The sequence below is a fragment of the Pteropus medius genome, unplaced genomic scaffold (genome assembly GCF_902729225.1).
Source record: "Pteropus medius unplaced genomic scaffold, Ma_sr-lr_union100, whole genome shotgun sequence".
Taxonomy (NCBI): Eukaryota; Metazoa; Chordata; class Mammalia; order Chiroptera; family Pteropodidae; genus Pteropus; species Pteropus medius.
In genome coordinates this window covers 16499326-16515402 of record NW_024340699.1, presented here as the reverse complement: position 1 = coordinate 16515402, position 16077 = coordinate 16499326, and the positions used below count along the sequence as shown (strand labels likewise).

The 16077-nt window shown below is 61.5% G+C and overlaps 1 protein-coding gene across 10 annotated transcripts in view; it reads left to right on the top strand.

Annotated features, from left to right (window-relative positions):
- MAD1L1 (mitotic arrest deficient 1 like 1) overlaps window positions 1-16077 on the top strand; it is a 243216-nt gene that overhangs the window by 184894 nt on the left and 42245 nt on the right. For 6 of the 10 annotated variants that reach the window (XM_039879516.1, XM_039879526.1, XM_039879506.1 and 3 more), the window contains 2 exons: window positions 4519-4609; window positions 4976-5054. In XM_039879516.1, the coding sequence (XP_039735450.1) occupies window positions 4519-4609; window positions 4976-5054 (170 nt within the window). Of the gene's footprint in view, window positions 1-4518; window positions 4610-4975; window positions 5055-16077 lie in introns of those variants that run through there. The other 4 variants (XR_005656530.1, XR_005656529.1, XM_039879541.1 and 1 more) reach the window with 2 other exon arrangements.

Below are 16077 nucleotides of genomic sequence, written 5' to 3'. Positions count from 1 at the left end.
TGTTTTATCTCCAGAGAACATCAGTTTGAGTGACGCGAATTTCTCATCTGGAGCCGCGGGAGCCGGCAGGGAGCGCACAGCGTGTTTCGAGTTCCGAGAGAAGGGAGCTGTCAGGCGGCACAAATCCCCGTCGAGACGAGGGGAGGCTGGTACGCCCCAGACCAAGGAAGCTGAACTAAGCACGTGCCACGAGCACCCTACCCTGAGCGCGTTGGGGACGCCTTCCAGATGGAAGGGCCGTGCGCGCAGGGGGAGGCTCGGGCGTCCCAAAGGGACAGGCATGGAAGGGGTGACACAGCGAGTGTAGGGGGCCACCCTCGCACTCTCCCCGAATCGACTCACTGGCCGAAAACTGGAGCTGCACCTGACGGTGACACCTGACATGATGGTGGCGCCCCACGGGGAGAGGACGCGCCGGGGGGAGGGGCCTGCTGGGCAGCGCCCGCAGCGAGCGTCACCTGAGTGCTCGCAGCAGCCCTGCTCCTTCGGAGGGCGCTGTGGCGTTTCCGGTTGGCGTGGCGGGTGGCGCTGCTGTCAGCGTCTGTGTGGGGACTGCGGGCATCGGGGCTCGTGCTCTAGGGCGGTGCCCGCGGTGGTCACTGGGTGCCGCGTCGAGCGCGTTCAACCCTACGTGGTGGCTGGCAGCGTCCCCATGAGAGGTGCCTGAGGGCCGGGTCCTCCGAGTCCCGATGTGCCCGGTGCACTGGTCCATGCGGCCCCCGCACCGTGTCCGAGCTCCCCGCAGCTGCTGGTGGCCGCACCTGCTCGCTGCTCGGCACTGTCCACCGCGTCTTTGGTGGAGGGAGCGGCTGTGCAAACGTTTTACCCAGGTTTTATTGGTTTGTGTTTTTTTTTTTTTACTTTTGAATTCTGCATGTTCTTTATGTACTTTGGATATATGTTTGTCAGGTGTGATTTGCAAATATTTTCTCGTAGTCTGCACTTTTTAAATTCTCACCAATATCTTCAACACAGCAAAGGTTTTTAATTTTGATTAAGTCTGATTTATCAATGTTTCCTTCTGTGGAACTCCTTCTTTTGGATGTTGGATCTGAGAACTCGCCTAGCCCTAAAGAGTCAAAGATTTTTTCCTGTGTTTTTTTTCCTGAAACTTCTGTGTTTTCGTGTTTTGCATTTGAGTGTCTGATCCAGGTTCCGGTGAATTATGTGTAAGATGTGAGGTTTAGGTCAAGGTTTGTTTTACCTTGTTTTTTTGCCGAAAGGCGTGCAGCCGCTCTGGCGGTGCGTGGGAGAGGCTGTCCCTCGTCACGCTGTCGGTCGGGCCTGCTCCCCGTCCCCGTCCCCCGGAGGCCCCATCCTGCTGCGTGGGGGCCCGTCCCCGCTCCGCAGCCTGGCCGTAAGCTTCGGAAGCCGGTAGCACGACTCCTCCAATTTTATTCTTTTTCAAAGTCGTTTTAACTGTTCTGGTTCTTTTGATTTTCCACATAAATATTAGAATCAGTGTGTAGCTACAGGAAGAGTCCTGCTGGGATTTGGATCGGTGCTGTGTCCCATCTTCACGTCGTCTCGGGAAGCACTGCCCGTCTGGACGTGCGGGCCCTCCGTCCCGCGGACGTGGTCGTCCCCGCCCCTCGTCAGGTCTGTTTCTCTCGTCCGTACTTTCAGCGCGCAGGTTCTGCCCACTTTCTCAGATCTGTGCCTGTGTGTGTCTTTCCATCTTACTTATGAATTTTGTTTTATTTTGGTTTATTGTTATGCATCGTTGTTGTATACGTGATTGATTTTTTAGTTGTTCATCTTTATTTTGCAGTCGTCCTAAATTTCCTTAGTTCTGTTTGGGATTTTTCATCTCTGTTTTTGGTCGATTCCTTGGCATTCCCCGCACAGACACTCTGGTGTCTGGAAACTTGTCCGTCTTCAGTCTTGTTCTCCGAGTGATGTGCCGTTGGTCTCGATTCCTGGGGTTTCGTGTGGTGGGGACCTGCAGGGTGGCGAAGTAGGGTGACGGCCGGCACCTCTGCGCTGCTCCTGCTCCGGCTCCAGGGGGCGCTCCGTCGTCTCTGAGAAGGACGTCCGCGGCCGGTTTGTCGTCGGGGTCCTTTCGGGATGTGCTCTTCTAGGCTTGATTTTTCTTCTACTTGTGATTTTTCATGAATGGATGCTGAATTTTGTCAAATCCTTTCTCTTTTTTTTGAATTGACTGATAGGAGCACGTGGTTTTTCGTCTTTAGATTTCCAACATGGTGGATGACATTGATTTATATTTCAGTACTGAACTAGCCTGACATCCTGAGATAAACCCTCCTTGGTTGTCACGTATCATTCTTTTTATATGTTACTGGCTCCGACATGCTAACGTCTTGTCGATGATTTCGTGTCTCTTCACGAGGGACGTTGGTCTGAGTTTTCTGTTGTGCTGTCCTCATCCGCTTTTGCGTCAGCATGATGCTGGCCTCATGACATGAGTTGGGAGTGCTCCCGTCTCTTCCCTTTTCTGGAAGAGATTGTGTAGAAATGGCAGTATCTCTTTAAATGTTTGCACCCAATAAAACCATCTAGGCCCGGGCATTTCTGTTGTGAGAGGTTTTACCTAACATTCTACCTTCGTCATCAGTCCCGAGGTATCCGGGGGACGGGTTTTGCCTCGGTGGGTCTGGGCAGCCTGCAGGCTTTGCGGAGCTGCCGCGCGTCGCGTGTCGGTGTTGGGCTGACGGACGTGGCGTCATTCGCGCGTTTGTCCTGGGGCCGGCTCCGCGGTGGAAGCCTCTTGTTTCTGGTGCTGACGCTTGGCGTCGGCGGCGTCTTTGCTTTGCCTGTCTTGCCGGAGGTTTACAATTTAATTGGTCTCTTCAGAAAACCAGTGTTTGGTTTCTTCCGTTTTTCTCCTTGTTTTTCTGTTTTCATTTTCATCGATTTCTGCTTTTGTTTCATCCTTCCTTCTGCTTGCTTTGGGTGTATTTTTCCCTTTTTTTCTAGTTTCTTAAGGTGGAAGCTTAGATTATTGATTTGAGGTCTTTCTTTTTTCTAAGAGGTGTTTAAGACTACAAGATTTTCTCTAAGCACGACTTCACCTGCAGCCCACAGATTTTGACATGTCGTAGTCTCATTTTTGTCCATTTAAGAAGACTTTCTAATTTCATAGGTCTTCTTTAAATAAGGTATTATCTTGATGTGCCTTGTTACATTTCCAAATGCTTGGAGATTTTCCTCTGTTACTGATGCCTGTTTTAATTCCGTTACGGTCTGTAAATGCACTTTGTAAAATTTCAGTTTTTAAGCTTGTTACGGGCTGTTGACCTCCAGGGCCTGTGATCCGTCTGAGAGACAGGCCCCCTTTGCCTGCGAGGCACTCCGGAGTGGCTGGCGGTGGGCCCTGAAAAGTCGGCCTGCACCCCGGTGTGGGGCGGGGTCGCGGCCCCTGTGCCCTCGCTGGGCTGCCGTCTGCCGCTTCTCCTTGTCACCGGGAAAGCGTCCGGAGTCTCCAGCTACACTTGTGGGTTTGTCTCTTTCTCCTTCCGGTTCTGTCACTTTGCGCTTCGCGTGTTTCGAAGCTCTGCTTCGGGAGCGCGCACAGATGGGGTCAGTGCGTCTTCTTGGCGCACGAAGCTCCTGCCCTGGGGTGCTGCGTCCCCTTTCGTCACGGCAGTTCTCTGATTATCTGCTCTGCAGGCGACTGTCCCGTGTTCACACAACCGCTCCGGCCTGTTTCCTCCCTTCCCGACTTCCGTTTTCTCCTGCCAGCTATTCGTTCCGGGGTTGTTTGGTTTGTAGGAAAACTGCAGAGAAACAGAGCAGGCCCCGCCTCCAACACTATACACACACACACGCTACTGAAAACTACAAGCTTTCATCATGGAGCGCCTACCGGGTTTCGGCTGGCGCGCACTGGTTGCCTGCTGTGTGTTGCTCGGTTTGCACAGGCTCACATGCCTCAGCAGGGTAGGATGATATTCTGCTAGCCAGAGGGTGACCAGGGCTGGACACTGGCATGTTAAAGCCACGTGTTTGCTTTTTGTAGACCTCCAGTGGCCCTGGTGTTAGCTGCTTGTTCTCCTGGCTGCAGTTCAGAGCCTGGCATTACTGGTCCCTCAGCCTCTCAGACCCTGTAGGCTCATTGCAGACTGCCTGGGCCCCAAGAAGCTGCCCTGGCCTCTTCTCTGTGGCTTTTCTCGCGGCTCAATAGCCACACAGCTGGCCTTCTTCCCCTCATCGCTCACTGGGATCTTTCCTGGGTCGCTCTTTCCCTTCTCTCGGGCCTCAGTGTCCTCTGCCACGCGCGGCTGCACCCCTGAGTGGTCTTCCTGTGTGCCTGCTTCCCGCCGTCGTCGGCGAGGACACCCCCCCACCCCCACCCCGCGGGCGCCCTCGGCTGCACCCTGCTGTCCTGTGCCCGGGGTTTCACAGCCTTTTCTCAGTGTCACTCCGGACGTCGTGGCTCCACGCGTGTGCACGTGGGAGCAGAACGGTGCCTGTAACCCTCCCCTTCCTTGACCCCAGGGTGGGGCTTCCCCAGCCAGGGCCGCGGGGGGTCCTGTCACAGCCTTGCTCTCCTTGCAGGCTGAAGATTGAGGAGCTGGAGGGGGAGCGGTGTCGCCTGGAGGAAGACAAGCAGCAGCTGGAGACGCAGCTGCAGCAGCTCAGCCTGGTGGTGAGTGCTGGGGGCAGACGCCGGCCCCCCCCATCTCTGCTGCCCTCGCCCCCACAGACTGAACGGGGCCTCCTCCCGCACACGCTCCCCGAGCCCTCGGGCTGCACTGAGCCTGCCCGCCGTCCCCTCTGTCCCACTGCTGTGCCCTTGTCTGCCACAGCCCCGGAGCCCACAGGCCGTGTCTCTGCAACGCCGCGGCTGGCAGGCGTGCTCCTCGGGTGCAGACGCCCCACAGGGGCCCTTCTCAGCATGGCTGGGGTCCGTGTCCACGTTCGTCCCCTCTCCCTGCATCCGTGAAGTGGGGCTGCTGTTTACACTGCCTCGATTTTACTTCGTTTTTCAATTTTATCCCCCTGTCCAAATTAGTCCGTGGCAGAAAACCCACAGCTTTGCGGTCGCCCAGACTTTGGACAGGCCATTGATTTTATCTTGACACCTATTAGAGGTAAATCAAATCTCGTTTTTATTACCAATTCCTGGAGATGGTAGAAGTGACAACTTTGACAAAGCGAGGTGCGGTGAGTCGCGGCTGGACTGTGCTCCGCTCCAGGACCTGTCATCTCTTAGCATTTAATTGGGCCACGGCCCTCAGACGGGAAAGCTGGGCTGTCGGCAGGTGGATCCCCGCTGCCCGCCCGCCCGCCCGCGGTGCGTGTCACAAGGGCTGCTGATGTCTTTCCGGCTCTTTGACCGAACACAGCCTGGGGTGGCGCTGACAGCTTCCCAGCCTCCCAGTGGCCGGGCGGCGTGGGTCCAGCTGACGTCGCTCTTTCTCCCTTGCACCTGGGCTTGGGGGCCTTGCAGGAGGAGCCTGCGTGGCTCTTGGTGAGCTCGTCGAGGGTCACGTGCGGTGAGAGGTGCGGCTGAGCCCTGAGCTGACGGCCACTCGCCACCAGTACCGGCCCTGGGGAGCCAGGGGTCGGTTGGGTTCCCCGTCTCAAGCGTCCCGTTGGAGGAAATGAGGGCGGGCCGGGCCTCGTCCTGTCCACGCTCCACGAGCGGCTAACAGTGCCGACTAGTCCCTCCTCAGACCTTCCCCAGGCCCCAGTGGGCGGGGCCTTGCTCCACATTCTGGAGCTGCACCTGGCCAAGGGGGCCGGTGGCACCTGTGTCAGCACACAGAGGCTCTGGGAGCAGAGTGGGGGACTGGCCGACAGCACGTGAGCACCGAGTTCACATGCAGCTGCACGTGTCTGTGCAGGTGCCACCACCAGCACAGCGTGCGGGGCCTGGGCCCCGACAGCCCAGGGATCTGAGGCTCCTGAGCTCAAGGGTGCACGCCGCGGCCCCAGGGCGGGGATGGCCGCCGAGTCCAGAGGAGCGGGGTGGCCGAGGCTCCGTGGTGACCCCCAGCCACCGCCCCCGCTTCCAGGTGGGTGCCCAAGAGCCAGGCCGGGGGAGGGGTGGCACCCCCGGCGGCCCGAGCACCCGGTACTCACAGCTGTTCCGGTCCCCTCCACCTGCTTAGAGCTGGGACCAAGTGCTCGTCCTGGCAGCTCTACCGTCCCCCAGACCCTGAGGCAGTGCACCGGGCAGATCCTGACCCCCTGTCCCAGGCCAAGCCCCTTCTCCGTTTCCGGCCTCAACTGGGGTCTGAGAAGGTCCTCTGGGGCTCACTGCAGGAAGGTCGGTGTGAGGGCGGGGCGGCCCCAGTCCCCGACCCTCGCTCGTCCTCAGTGGCCAAGTGGTGAGCCTCTGCGGGGCGCATCGCCGAGCTCCAGGGCCCACACTCACTCACTGCGTCTCCTCTGAGGCTGCTCCTGGCACCCCGGCACCCCACTTCCCTAAGGAGACTGCCACCCAGATTCCTTACATGCGGCCGAGGCGCCCCACACAGGGATCTGGCCAGCCTTGAGCCCAGTGCTGTCGCCCGCCCGTGAGCCCGTGCCCGCCGCGCCCCACCTTGCCCCACGCCTGCTTCCCGACAGCCTCGGGGCCGCGTCCCTGACAGCCAGCGGCTGCTTCCAGTTGCAGCCTCAGCTCTGGGGACCACTGCTCTGCTCGCCACCTCCACCCCCGGCAGTGCCCACACCTTCCCAGGACAGCTGCCCCTGACTGGCCGTCGGGTGATGCTCAGGATACACAGAGCGTCACGCCTAGAGGCTGAGCTGACCGTTGCAGATGGTGCTGGTCACCCCTGGTCACCCCGTCAGAGCGACAGCTGCCGCATGACCCCGATGCGGGGCAGGCAGAGTTCTGCCCCTCCCGTCCGCTCACCAGCATGCGAGGCAGGCCTGTCTGCACAGGCCCCCTGAGGGTGCAGGAAGCTGTGGGCTCTACCAGGAACGGGGGGTGCCCACCGGTGCCCGCACCCCGCAGGAAGGCAGGGACAGAGGTCAGGACTCAAGGAGACATCCGCCCCGTTTGGCCTTGGCAGATGGACAAGGAAGAACTGTCTGGCCCAAGGAACTGGTCCAGGCAACGTCACAATGGGTCTGCAGGTGACCTGGGCTCGTGGAAACCACGTGCTCTGGAGGGCCCAGCATGTGAGGCAGAGACCTCGGCTGGAACCCGGCCTTGCTCGTTGGCCAGGAGTTCTCAGGCAAGTCGGGGTTTTGCCATCTGAGCCGTGTGGGCGTTACAGGGGAACAGAAGGGTGAGGACCACACCTCCTTCACCTCTGCCTCTCGGAAGCAGCAGGAGGGCACGGGATGCCCTCCAGGTGGGTCGCCTTCTGGGTGGCCCAGCCGCAGGCCCCTGTGGGGTGGCAGGGGTGCGTTAGCCCCCAGCACAGCCTGGCTGTGTTTGTCAGCGTGCGGCTTCAGACTCTTTATGCAAACACCGCTCCCTCTGGAGAGGCATCTTCACGTCGGCGGCGCTTCGAGGAGGCTGATTAAAGTCAGCTGCAGTTGAGCGTAATTGGGGACGTGTGCCGGAGCGGGCGCCCCTCACTGGTTAGAGCCTTCGGAACTGGGGAGGAAGCAGAGCCGCAGCCACTACCCAGAGCCGCTGCCCAGCCCCACTGTGCGCTCGGGGCCTGGGGGCGGTCCCCCCCCGTGGTGCCACCTGTCCTGGCTGCTGCCACACTCGTCTGGGACGAGCTCTGTGCATTTTGGTTATGGCTCGAGGAGGTGGGGCCTCCTGCCTGGCCGTCAGGAAGACGGGGAGCCTGGGGGCCCCCATTTAGAGATGGGGAAATTGAGGCCCACAGTCAGCCAGCACACGAACAGCTAACTCAGGCGCACCCTTCTTAAAGGCAGAGTGGGGTTGGAGCATGCCACTACGTTCTCAGGCGAGGTGACTTGAGCAAAGCGAGCTCTAGGTTTGGAGGCGGGGCCTCCGTGCTTCTCAGGTGGTGGCTCTGGGCCAGTGGCCTGGAGGGGACTGCCGGCACCCCACACCCTCCCCTCCTCCTGCAGCCTTCACTGGCCCGGGCCTCCCAGAACCGGGGACAGGGCTTTGGAACCCCAGTAGGCAGGGCACTGTGTTCCTTGTCCCCACAGACCGTGATGGCCTCTTGGCAGGCAGGCAGTGGCTGTGGTGGTGGCGGTCCCTCCCCAGCTGTGACCCTGGTCTCGGTGTGCTCGCCTGGATGCAGAGCTGACACCCCTCCCCTGCAGGCATGTGCCGAGCGAGCAGGGTCACTGCTACCGCTGGCACGTGAACAGCACCAGCACCCTCGCGTGACGCACGTGCTGGTCCCCATTTATGTTGTGGTCCACATTCGAGACTGTCAAGGCCACGTGTCCCTGCAGCTCCCGAGGCGTGCAGTCCAGAGGGCCAGAGGCATGTGGCGCAGCCCGGCGGACGCTTGTCCGTCAGGCCGCTGGGCACCAGGCTGGACAGCGCCCCCCGCAGGGAGCACACAGCTGGGCCCCGCACTCGGGCACAGTGCCATGCCCTGGGTGGGGTCGGGGAGCCCCCTGGGTTTCCCCCCGTGTTTCATGAACATTCTCAAAGTACAGGGAAGCCCAAAGTTTCCCACAAACACCCATCTGCCCACCGTCCGACCCGACCCTGTCACGTGTGCTCTCCTGTGGTGCTTCGTGACAAATCTACCCTCCTCGCTCTCAGCCATCCGTCTTCTTCAATGTTTTTGACGCATTTTAAAGCAAATTGCAAACATCTGTACCCTTCTCTCTCAGTGCTTCGGCGCGCGTGTAATTAGGCAGAATTCATCTGTGGGTTCGAGCCCAGGCCCTCTGTCCTTAGAGTTGCCCAGTGCTGGTCCGAGCAGGTGGTGGTCAGCGCTGGCGCTCGTGGGCACCGCCCCCTCGGAGGCCCGCCGGCCCCAGGCTGGTCTGCAGTGTGCTCGGGAAGGGCACCTGACTGCAGCCAGTGACATTTTAAATAGTGTAACTTTTTTGGAAATGGAGTGGGAAGAAAATTGCTGGGTTCCCTGTGAGCAGAAAGCTCACGGTGCCCTGGAGATTGTCCCCACCCCTGTCCCTGCGTCACCAGGCAAGCAGCGCCATCCAGTCATAGGCACCTCGCCCCTCCCCTTTCCAGACGCGGGCGGGCTAACGGCCAGCCTGCTGCCTCCGCCTGCCTGCGAGGGCCCCAGGCCCCAGGCCCTGCCCCCGCAGACAGCCCTGCAGGTCCTTCTCCACCTACCTGCTCTCACCTGCCCAGGGGCCCTGGGCCCAGAGCAGTCCTGCCCAGCTTCTCAGAGCCCCTGTCGCCTCTGACCGTCCCCTGCACTGGACCGTCCAGCTGCTGCCCAGGCCTTTGGGCACACCCTCCCCTGCGCAGGTTTCCTGATGGCCTACTGCCTGCACTTCTGGAATGTCCTCTGGGCGTTGCTCCCGGAGGGGACGGAACCTTGCTGCCCAGTGCCTGGTGACCCCTGGGCGTGGGGTGCCTCCCCGAGGTTGTCCCGGGGGAGATTGTGTGCCCTTGGTGAGGCAGGCTGCAACCCCAGGGCCTGACGTAGCTCTGAGGGTGTCACTCAGCATTGGTGACGACCGCAGTGCAGGGGTACTCGAGGGATGGTGGCTGCAGCTGCGCCGTGGCTGCTGGGCCCTGGCCTCTACCACTCGGCGGGAGCAACGTGGTCCCGTCCCCAGCTCACCTCCCAGACCTGGGCCTCTGCCTCCCCCAGCAGGGATCCAGCCCCCCCCGCCCGCCCGCCGGCGCCCACTCTGGCTGCTGCCTCCCACCTCCCTCCCCACCCGCCAGAGAGGAGGAGCCGGAGCCGTCGGGCCTGCCTGCTGGTCAGTCCGTGTGCAGGGCTGGAAGAGACCAGGGTCAGAGGTCCTGCACGCTCCACGACAGAGGCTGCCCCGCAGCCATGGGCGGCTGTCCGCGTGTGCCGCTGCAGCGCGGGCGGGCGCACCCCGCCTCCGACAGCGCCGCTGTCCCCACGGCCTCACCAACAGAGTCGCCGTCAGACTCAGGCTTTCTGGTCCCGTGGATGAAAGGGACAGTCCAGTGCAGCTTCGGCCTTCAGCTCCGTTGTCACGTGTGAGACGGGGTCGTAGTGTGTTCGTGTGTTAGAATCCTTGGGGCACGTTTCAGCGGTTGTAGGTCCTTTCCTCGTTGACGTCCTGGAGCTCTTTGTATGTTAAGGGGTTGAGCTTCTTTTCTTTTAAGTAGTGACTATGTTTTCTCAGTTTATCATTAGTCTTTTGGCTTTGCCTGGGGTGAGTTGGTTGGCCGGTTGGTTTATTTTTACCAAAGCGGAAGTTTTTGATTTTTAAGTTTTTCCGTAGTTGCACTTATCCATCTCTCAGGGGAGCTCCTTGGGCTTTGGGTCACGTGTGTACCTCTCCGATGTCAAGGTTTTAAAAGAATTCTCGCGTGTTTCTTCTGGTTTGCTCATCGTTTCACCTTTTACATTTAAACCTGCTTGATTTGGAATTGGGTTGTGGTGTTGTTGTCTTAAGGACACTCTCCTTGGTCGCCCCCAAACCACCAAGGAAGCCTGGCCTTTCCTCGCGGGTTTGAGACACCCCGCCTCCTGCCCAGGCCTCCACGTGTCCCTGGATCCGGGTCAGTGCCTTCGGCGTTTCGGAGTCTGATACATCTCGTCCTCAGCTCCCCCACGACCCTTCTGCACAGAAGTCTCCCAGTGACCTCGTTTGTTTTCGTAGGGACTTGAGAGTGAATGTGTGCACTCCCTCCACCCCTCCCCGCCCCCGCTCCGTGGGCCTGAGCCCCACTAGATGTCCTGGAGCGTGGAGAAGAGCGCGTGGCGATGGCGCCTCAGGACATGTGCGCACCGCACGGGCGCGGCCCTGAGTTCCCGTGGCCGGGACCTCCCTGCACCCTCGGGCCAGTGCACAGACCCTGCTTACCGTGCGCATTTCTCCTTGGCCTTGAGTCTCAGGATTGGGTCATGTTCTTGTTACCGTAGGTGAGTCTTTCCTTCAGTTTTAGTGCCTTAGGTTAGAACGCGGACTCTGGGCCTGCTTATGGGGTTTGTGACCTACCTTAGGGTGGCCGTGCCTCGCCCTTTACCCCTTGAGGGTGGCCGCCTGGCATAGCCCTACGTCCCTCCTGCACCAGCCACCGAAGGCCCCTGTGGCCACAGCAAATCCAAAGGAAGTGTTTCTAAGGGGCCCTCACGATGTCCTACCACAGACACCGTAGCTGGTTTAAAAAGCTGCTCTGATTAGCCACGGATCCCAGCAACCCCACTCCTGGGCCTGTGCCCCGAAGAACTGGAAGCAGGGCCTCAAACGTACATGCACCCCATGCAGCCAGCAGGTGGAAGCCACCCCCATGTCCGCTGGCAGATGAAGAAGTGAGCACGTTGTGGTCCATCCACGTGTGCAATGTGCTTGAACCTCAGAAGGGAGTGAAAATCACAGAAAGACAGATCCTGTGTGATCTGCGCATGCGAGGGCCTGGAGGGGTCAGAGTCACAGAGACAGGCAGTGGGAGGGACGGTGCCCGGGGCTGAGAAGGGGGAGAGTAGTGTTTCCTGGGCACAGAGTCCCAGCTTGAGAAGATGGAAAGTTCCGGAGATGATGGTGGTGATGGCTGCACATCAGTGTGGTTGTGTTTAATGATGAACGATACACCTAAAAGCTATTCAGATGGTGAATTTTATTTCATGTGGATTTTACTACAATCCAAAAACAAGTGTTTGAGCGGTTTTGCTAAGCACCTTCCGATGTGACTCAGTCCTCGGGCTGGAGAGGCAAAGCGCCCGTGGCGAGTGCTGTGGGCAGCCGGTGCTCTGGTCGCTGCCCAGCCTTCCTGCTGCCCTCGCCAGCCCGGGCGAGGTGGTAGGCTGCCGGCTGTTCACTCTCTGTAGTAGAGGTCGTGACAGCTGAGGCCGGCCGATGTCAGGAGCTTCCGCTCATCTGCCCAGCCCAGCAGGGATGTGGCTGGGGTGTGGCTGGGGGAGGGAGGCCAGGAGCAATGGGCTCCAGACTGCTTGGGATGAGCACGTATAGACGAATGCACGTTACCTCCCGGCCCCAAAAAACATGACCTCAGGTCCCCAGGTGTGTGGCTGGTGTTGGGGGCCCTTAGTGCCCAGGTGGGTGGCTGGCATCCTCTGGACTCCTGAGTGTACACCGCCCTGATGTGTTGGAAGCTTAGGGACAGGCCCAGCCTCATACAGGAGCAGTAGGTGGGCCTGCTAGCTGGGCCAAGCACATGGGCAGCTGACCAGGGTTCATCACAGTCATCAGTGGCCACCATCACCCCCACTCACCCACCGCTACCCCTGAGTCTTACCAGAGCTGCCACCGAATCAGCCCCACCCCATGGGGCATATAGGGCAGCCCCATGGCAGCAGCAGGTGGGTTGCATAGGTCCAGGGTCTGGGAGAGGACAGTGGCAGGGGCCAGGGCCAGGCCACCAAAGCCGTTCCTCAGCCTGAATGGCCATCGTCCAGCCCTCTCGACAATTAGGTTTTCCTTCCTTCCATCCTGGCAGCCCCTCACCACAGGTCACCTCCTGAAGAACTTTGGGTGGACGTCGACAGATGATGACTGCGTCCTGTCATTGGCTGTGCCAACTGTCCTTTGCCTGCTGATGAGAGCCGAGGTCAGGGGGCTTTAATGAGAGCGTGCAGGCCGGCAAGGTGGCCCAGGAGAGGGCGAGGTGGTGTGTGGCAGGGCAGCCTGGGCCTAGCCTGGCATGTGGGAGGACGGCGGGCGGGGGGCGTGGCCGGACAGACCGTGTGACGGGTCTCTGCTCTCTCTCCGCTCTTCCTGTCCTGCCCCCACCTTGCAGTGAGAGCCTTGTGGTCCTCGGCCCCGAGGAACTTGCCGGTCCCATGGCTTCTGGTGGCCGAGCTGGGGCCCAGCTCTGGCTGGCGGGATGTGAGCGTCTGCTGGGTCCCTTGGCTCAGGCACTCGCGTCTGCCTGGAAGAGACCCTGCCAGACGTGTGCAGAAAGCTCCCAGGTGTGTCTGCCGTCCCCTCCCAAGGTGGAGGCTTGCCCGACGGGTGGCCCCAGGGCCTTTCAGCCTTCCGTCCCCCTGTCCCTCTGCTGCCCCTTGGCCACCCGAAGCCGTGGGCGCACTTGGCTAGAACTGTGAAGTCAGAGGCGGGGTAGGGGGTCCCCGGCACGCGCTCTCACACGAGCGGACGGGGTAGCGGAGAGGGCTCTGCAGCTGGGACGCGAGGTGGTCCTGGCGGCCCCTGCCCCCCCGCTCTGCCCCAGCAGGCTGGCCTCACGCTGGTCAGCTGCCCCCTGAAGGCCCGGGTGCCCTAGGGAAGGAAGACGGGGCACTGCCTGCAGTGGCCATGCCCTGAGCTCTTGGCTCGGCACGTAGCACGACACACGTGTCCTAGTTCTGACACGACCCAGTGACCTTCAGCTCTGACCTTCTTGTGACTTCTGAGCCTGTCAGGGGAGGAGAACGGGTGAGACCAGCTTTTTGCTTAATGATTGAGGAAGAAGGGGACACATAGTGACAGTGACCTGCAGGTGCTCGTGAAGTTTAAGGCAAGAAGTTCCAGGTACGAGAAGGGGCTCCTGGAAACGTGCGGGGTGCTTGTGGCCACCGGTGCGGTGAGCACATGGCCTGGTGCTCCTGGGGACGGGGAGCCAGTCCTGGCCGCAGCCCCGCGGCCTCCTGCCTGGAGGGTGAGCCTTGTGCCTGTGCTGTCCTGCAGCGCAGCGTGCTGATGACTCGGGCACTTTCGGGTCCCCAGACACGTGGCAGTCGGATGGCGTGAAGGCCTTTGTGCAGCCCTGGCTGTCGGGCGCCTGTCGGGACGGCCCCTGGCTCTCTCCGAGTGGCCGGCATGGGCGGCAGCTACGTCCCCCGCAAAGCTGCTCTGGTTTAAGGTCGTTCGCGCTGTCGGGGCCGAGGGAGGGCTGTCCTCAGGGCTCTGCCCGGTATCCTGGGATGGCAGCGTCTTTCCTTCCTCCAGGTCCTCGGGGGGTGCTCTGGCCAAGCCACCGGTCCACCCCTGCTCGGCACTGAGACTAGGCCGTCCGCTTGTCTTCTCGCTGTGTCCCTTCATTTCTAGGAGGAGGGGACACCGTTAGCTGGTGATGGCTGTGCTGGCTGTGCCGCCGGACTGCTCTGTGCTCCTCGGGGGCAGCCACCGCTGCCTCGGCCCAGCTGGGCCTGGGCGCCGTCCCGGTGGTGACCGTCTAGCCACCGTCACCCTCCGGGCCTGTCCCTGCCCTCCCGCCTACCGAGCTCTCACAAGGGGCCCATGGACTGGCCGCAGAGCCGGGGGCCCCTCCTGTGTTCTGCCTAAAGAGGCTGCTGGCAGCAGGAGGTCCAGCAACAGGCCTGGCTGGGCGAGGGCCCTTGGAGCCTGCTCCCTGGGGGCTTTCGGAGTGGCTGGCGCCTGCCCCAGAGCTCAGCCTGCCACGCCCACCTGTGCCCGGGCCCTCACGGTGCCATGGTGGGTAGACGTGTTCTCTGGCCCCCAGTGGGGCGTTGGAAGACACGGTCACCGGGGGCGGGGGCGGTGTGACAAGGCCCCGCCTCAGCCCCCAGTCCCGTCCTCCCTCTGCCACTGCCCAAGAAGGCTTTGGCCTGCAGGCCCCAGGCCCATGGCCACTGCAGCAGGCTGGTCCCTCCGGGCCCCGCTGCAGGGCAGTGAGCGCACAGGCGCATTCAAAGCAGCCATCGTAAATCATTTCCCAGCTCTGACAGCCCATGGGGAGGGGGCGGGCCATGCACACCCCTGTCTGCTTTGTGAGGGTGCCTCAGCCCTGGGGAACACCGAGTGCCAGCTTCTGAATGCGCTTCCATTGTGGGGGGTGAGCAAAAATGGAGGGGCTCGGCCCCCGTGCTCGCCAGACCCGTGATCGCCGTGTTGGCTCGGGGACAGACAGAGCCTTGCAGAGCCCTCTTCCCTTCAGCGACTTCTCTGGTGACGGGACAGTCCCCAGAGTCCTGCAGCTGGGTCCCACAGCCCTCGCACTGTGTCTTCTGTTCAGACCCCTGCTTCCTGCCTTCAACCCTGGGCCTCTCCTCTCTTCCCTCAACCCCCCGTGACGGGCCCTGGGTGGCTGCGTGGGCCCCCTGTCCTCCCTGGGCCTCAGTTTCTCGGTCCTTGAGTGAGGAGGTGGCCACCCGCTCCTGGCGCCAACATTTAGGGTCCGGCCGTGCTATCGCCGGCACCTCCATCCTCTGCAGCTGCGGCGAGCACACTGACCCCCGAGGGCCCGCTCCCGGGGGCCAGCCCACTGTGTGTCCGCAGCTTCAGAGCAGGGGATGTCCCTGCGCGCCCACTAAGCCCACGAGGCGTGTAGGACATGAGGCCGGCGCCTGGGGACCTGCCCAGGGTCACGTCGCTCCTGAGCACCAGGCAGCAGGGGCGGCAGGCCCACAGGCTGGGGTGCGGTAGGCCTGCGGGGGCTGCATCACCCCCTCTGGTGGGGCTGCTCCACCCTGCCCCTCAGACCCATGGACACCCCAGAGCTTCTCACTCTCCCCCCGAGCTGCGCTTGCTTTTTCAGCCTGGAGAGCTATTGATTTAGTTTTGAGGCTGGGTGACTTATAAATATGCATGAGGATGGGCGATTATTTAACTGTGGATTCTAATTCTCCTCGCGTCTCTGCCTCTTACCAGCGAGTCTCAGCATTCGAGTCAGGCCCAGGGTGGCAGGCACCCTCCCCGGCGTGTGGCCGCGGGCAGCGTTTCCTTTGCCCGGCCCAGGGTGGCCATGGCCCCACCCCGCAGCAGGTCCATCCCCAGGCCGGGCAGGGGACTCTGGGGGACTTGTCCTCCATCCCGGTCTCTCAGGCACTGGACCCTGGAGGTGCTTAAAGGCCAAGATCACCAGCCTCACCCCTGCGATGGGAACAGGCCCGTGAGCCCGGGGCTCAGGGCCACTGGCAGCCTGGGGGCTGAGCTTGAACATAGCAGGGGAGAGCGGGTGTCACCCCCCCACTTCCCCACGCAGGGTGACGTGGCCAGTCACCTGAGCTTGCACAGAGTCTAGCCACGGAGGGAGGCCAGAGGTTCGGGGCTCCCGGGGAGCACCCCCGGCCCCATCCCTGTCCTGGGCGTGCTTGCGGTGGATGCTGCGTGTGCCGTGTGCCACCCCCGGCCCCCACCGCACAGACCTGTGCCGGGCAGCTGCCCCACCGAGCCCTG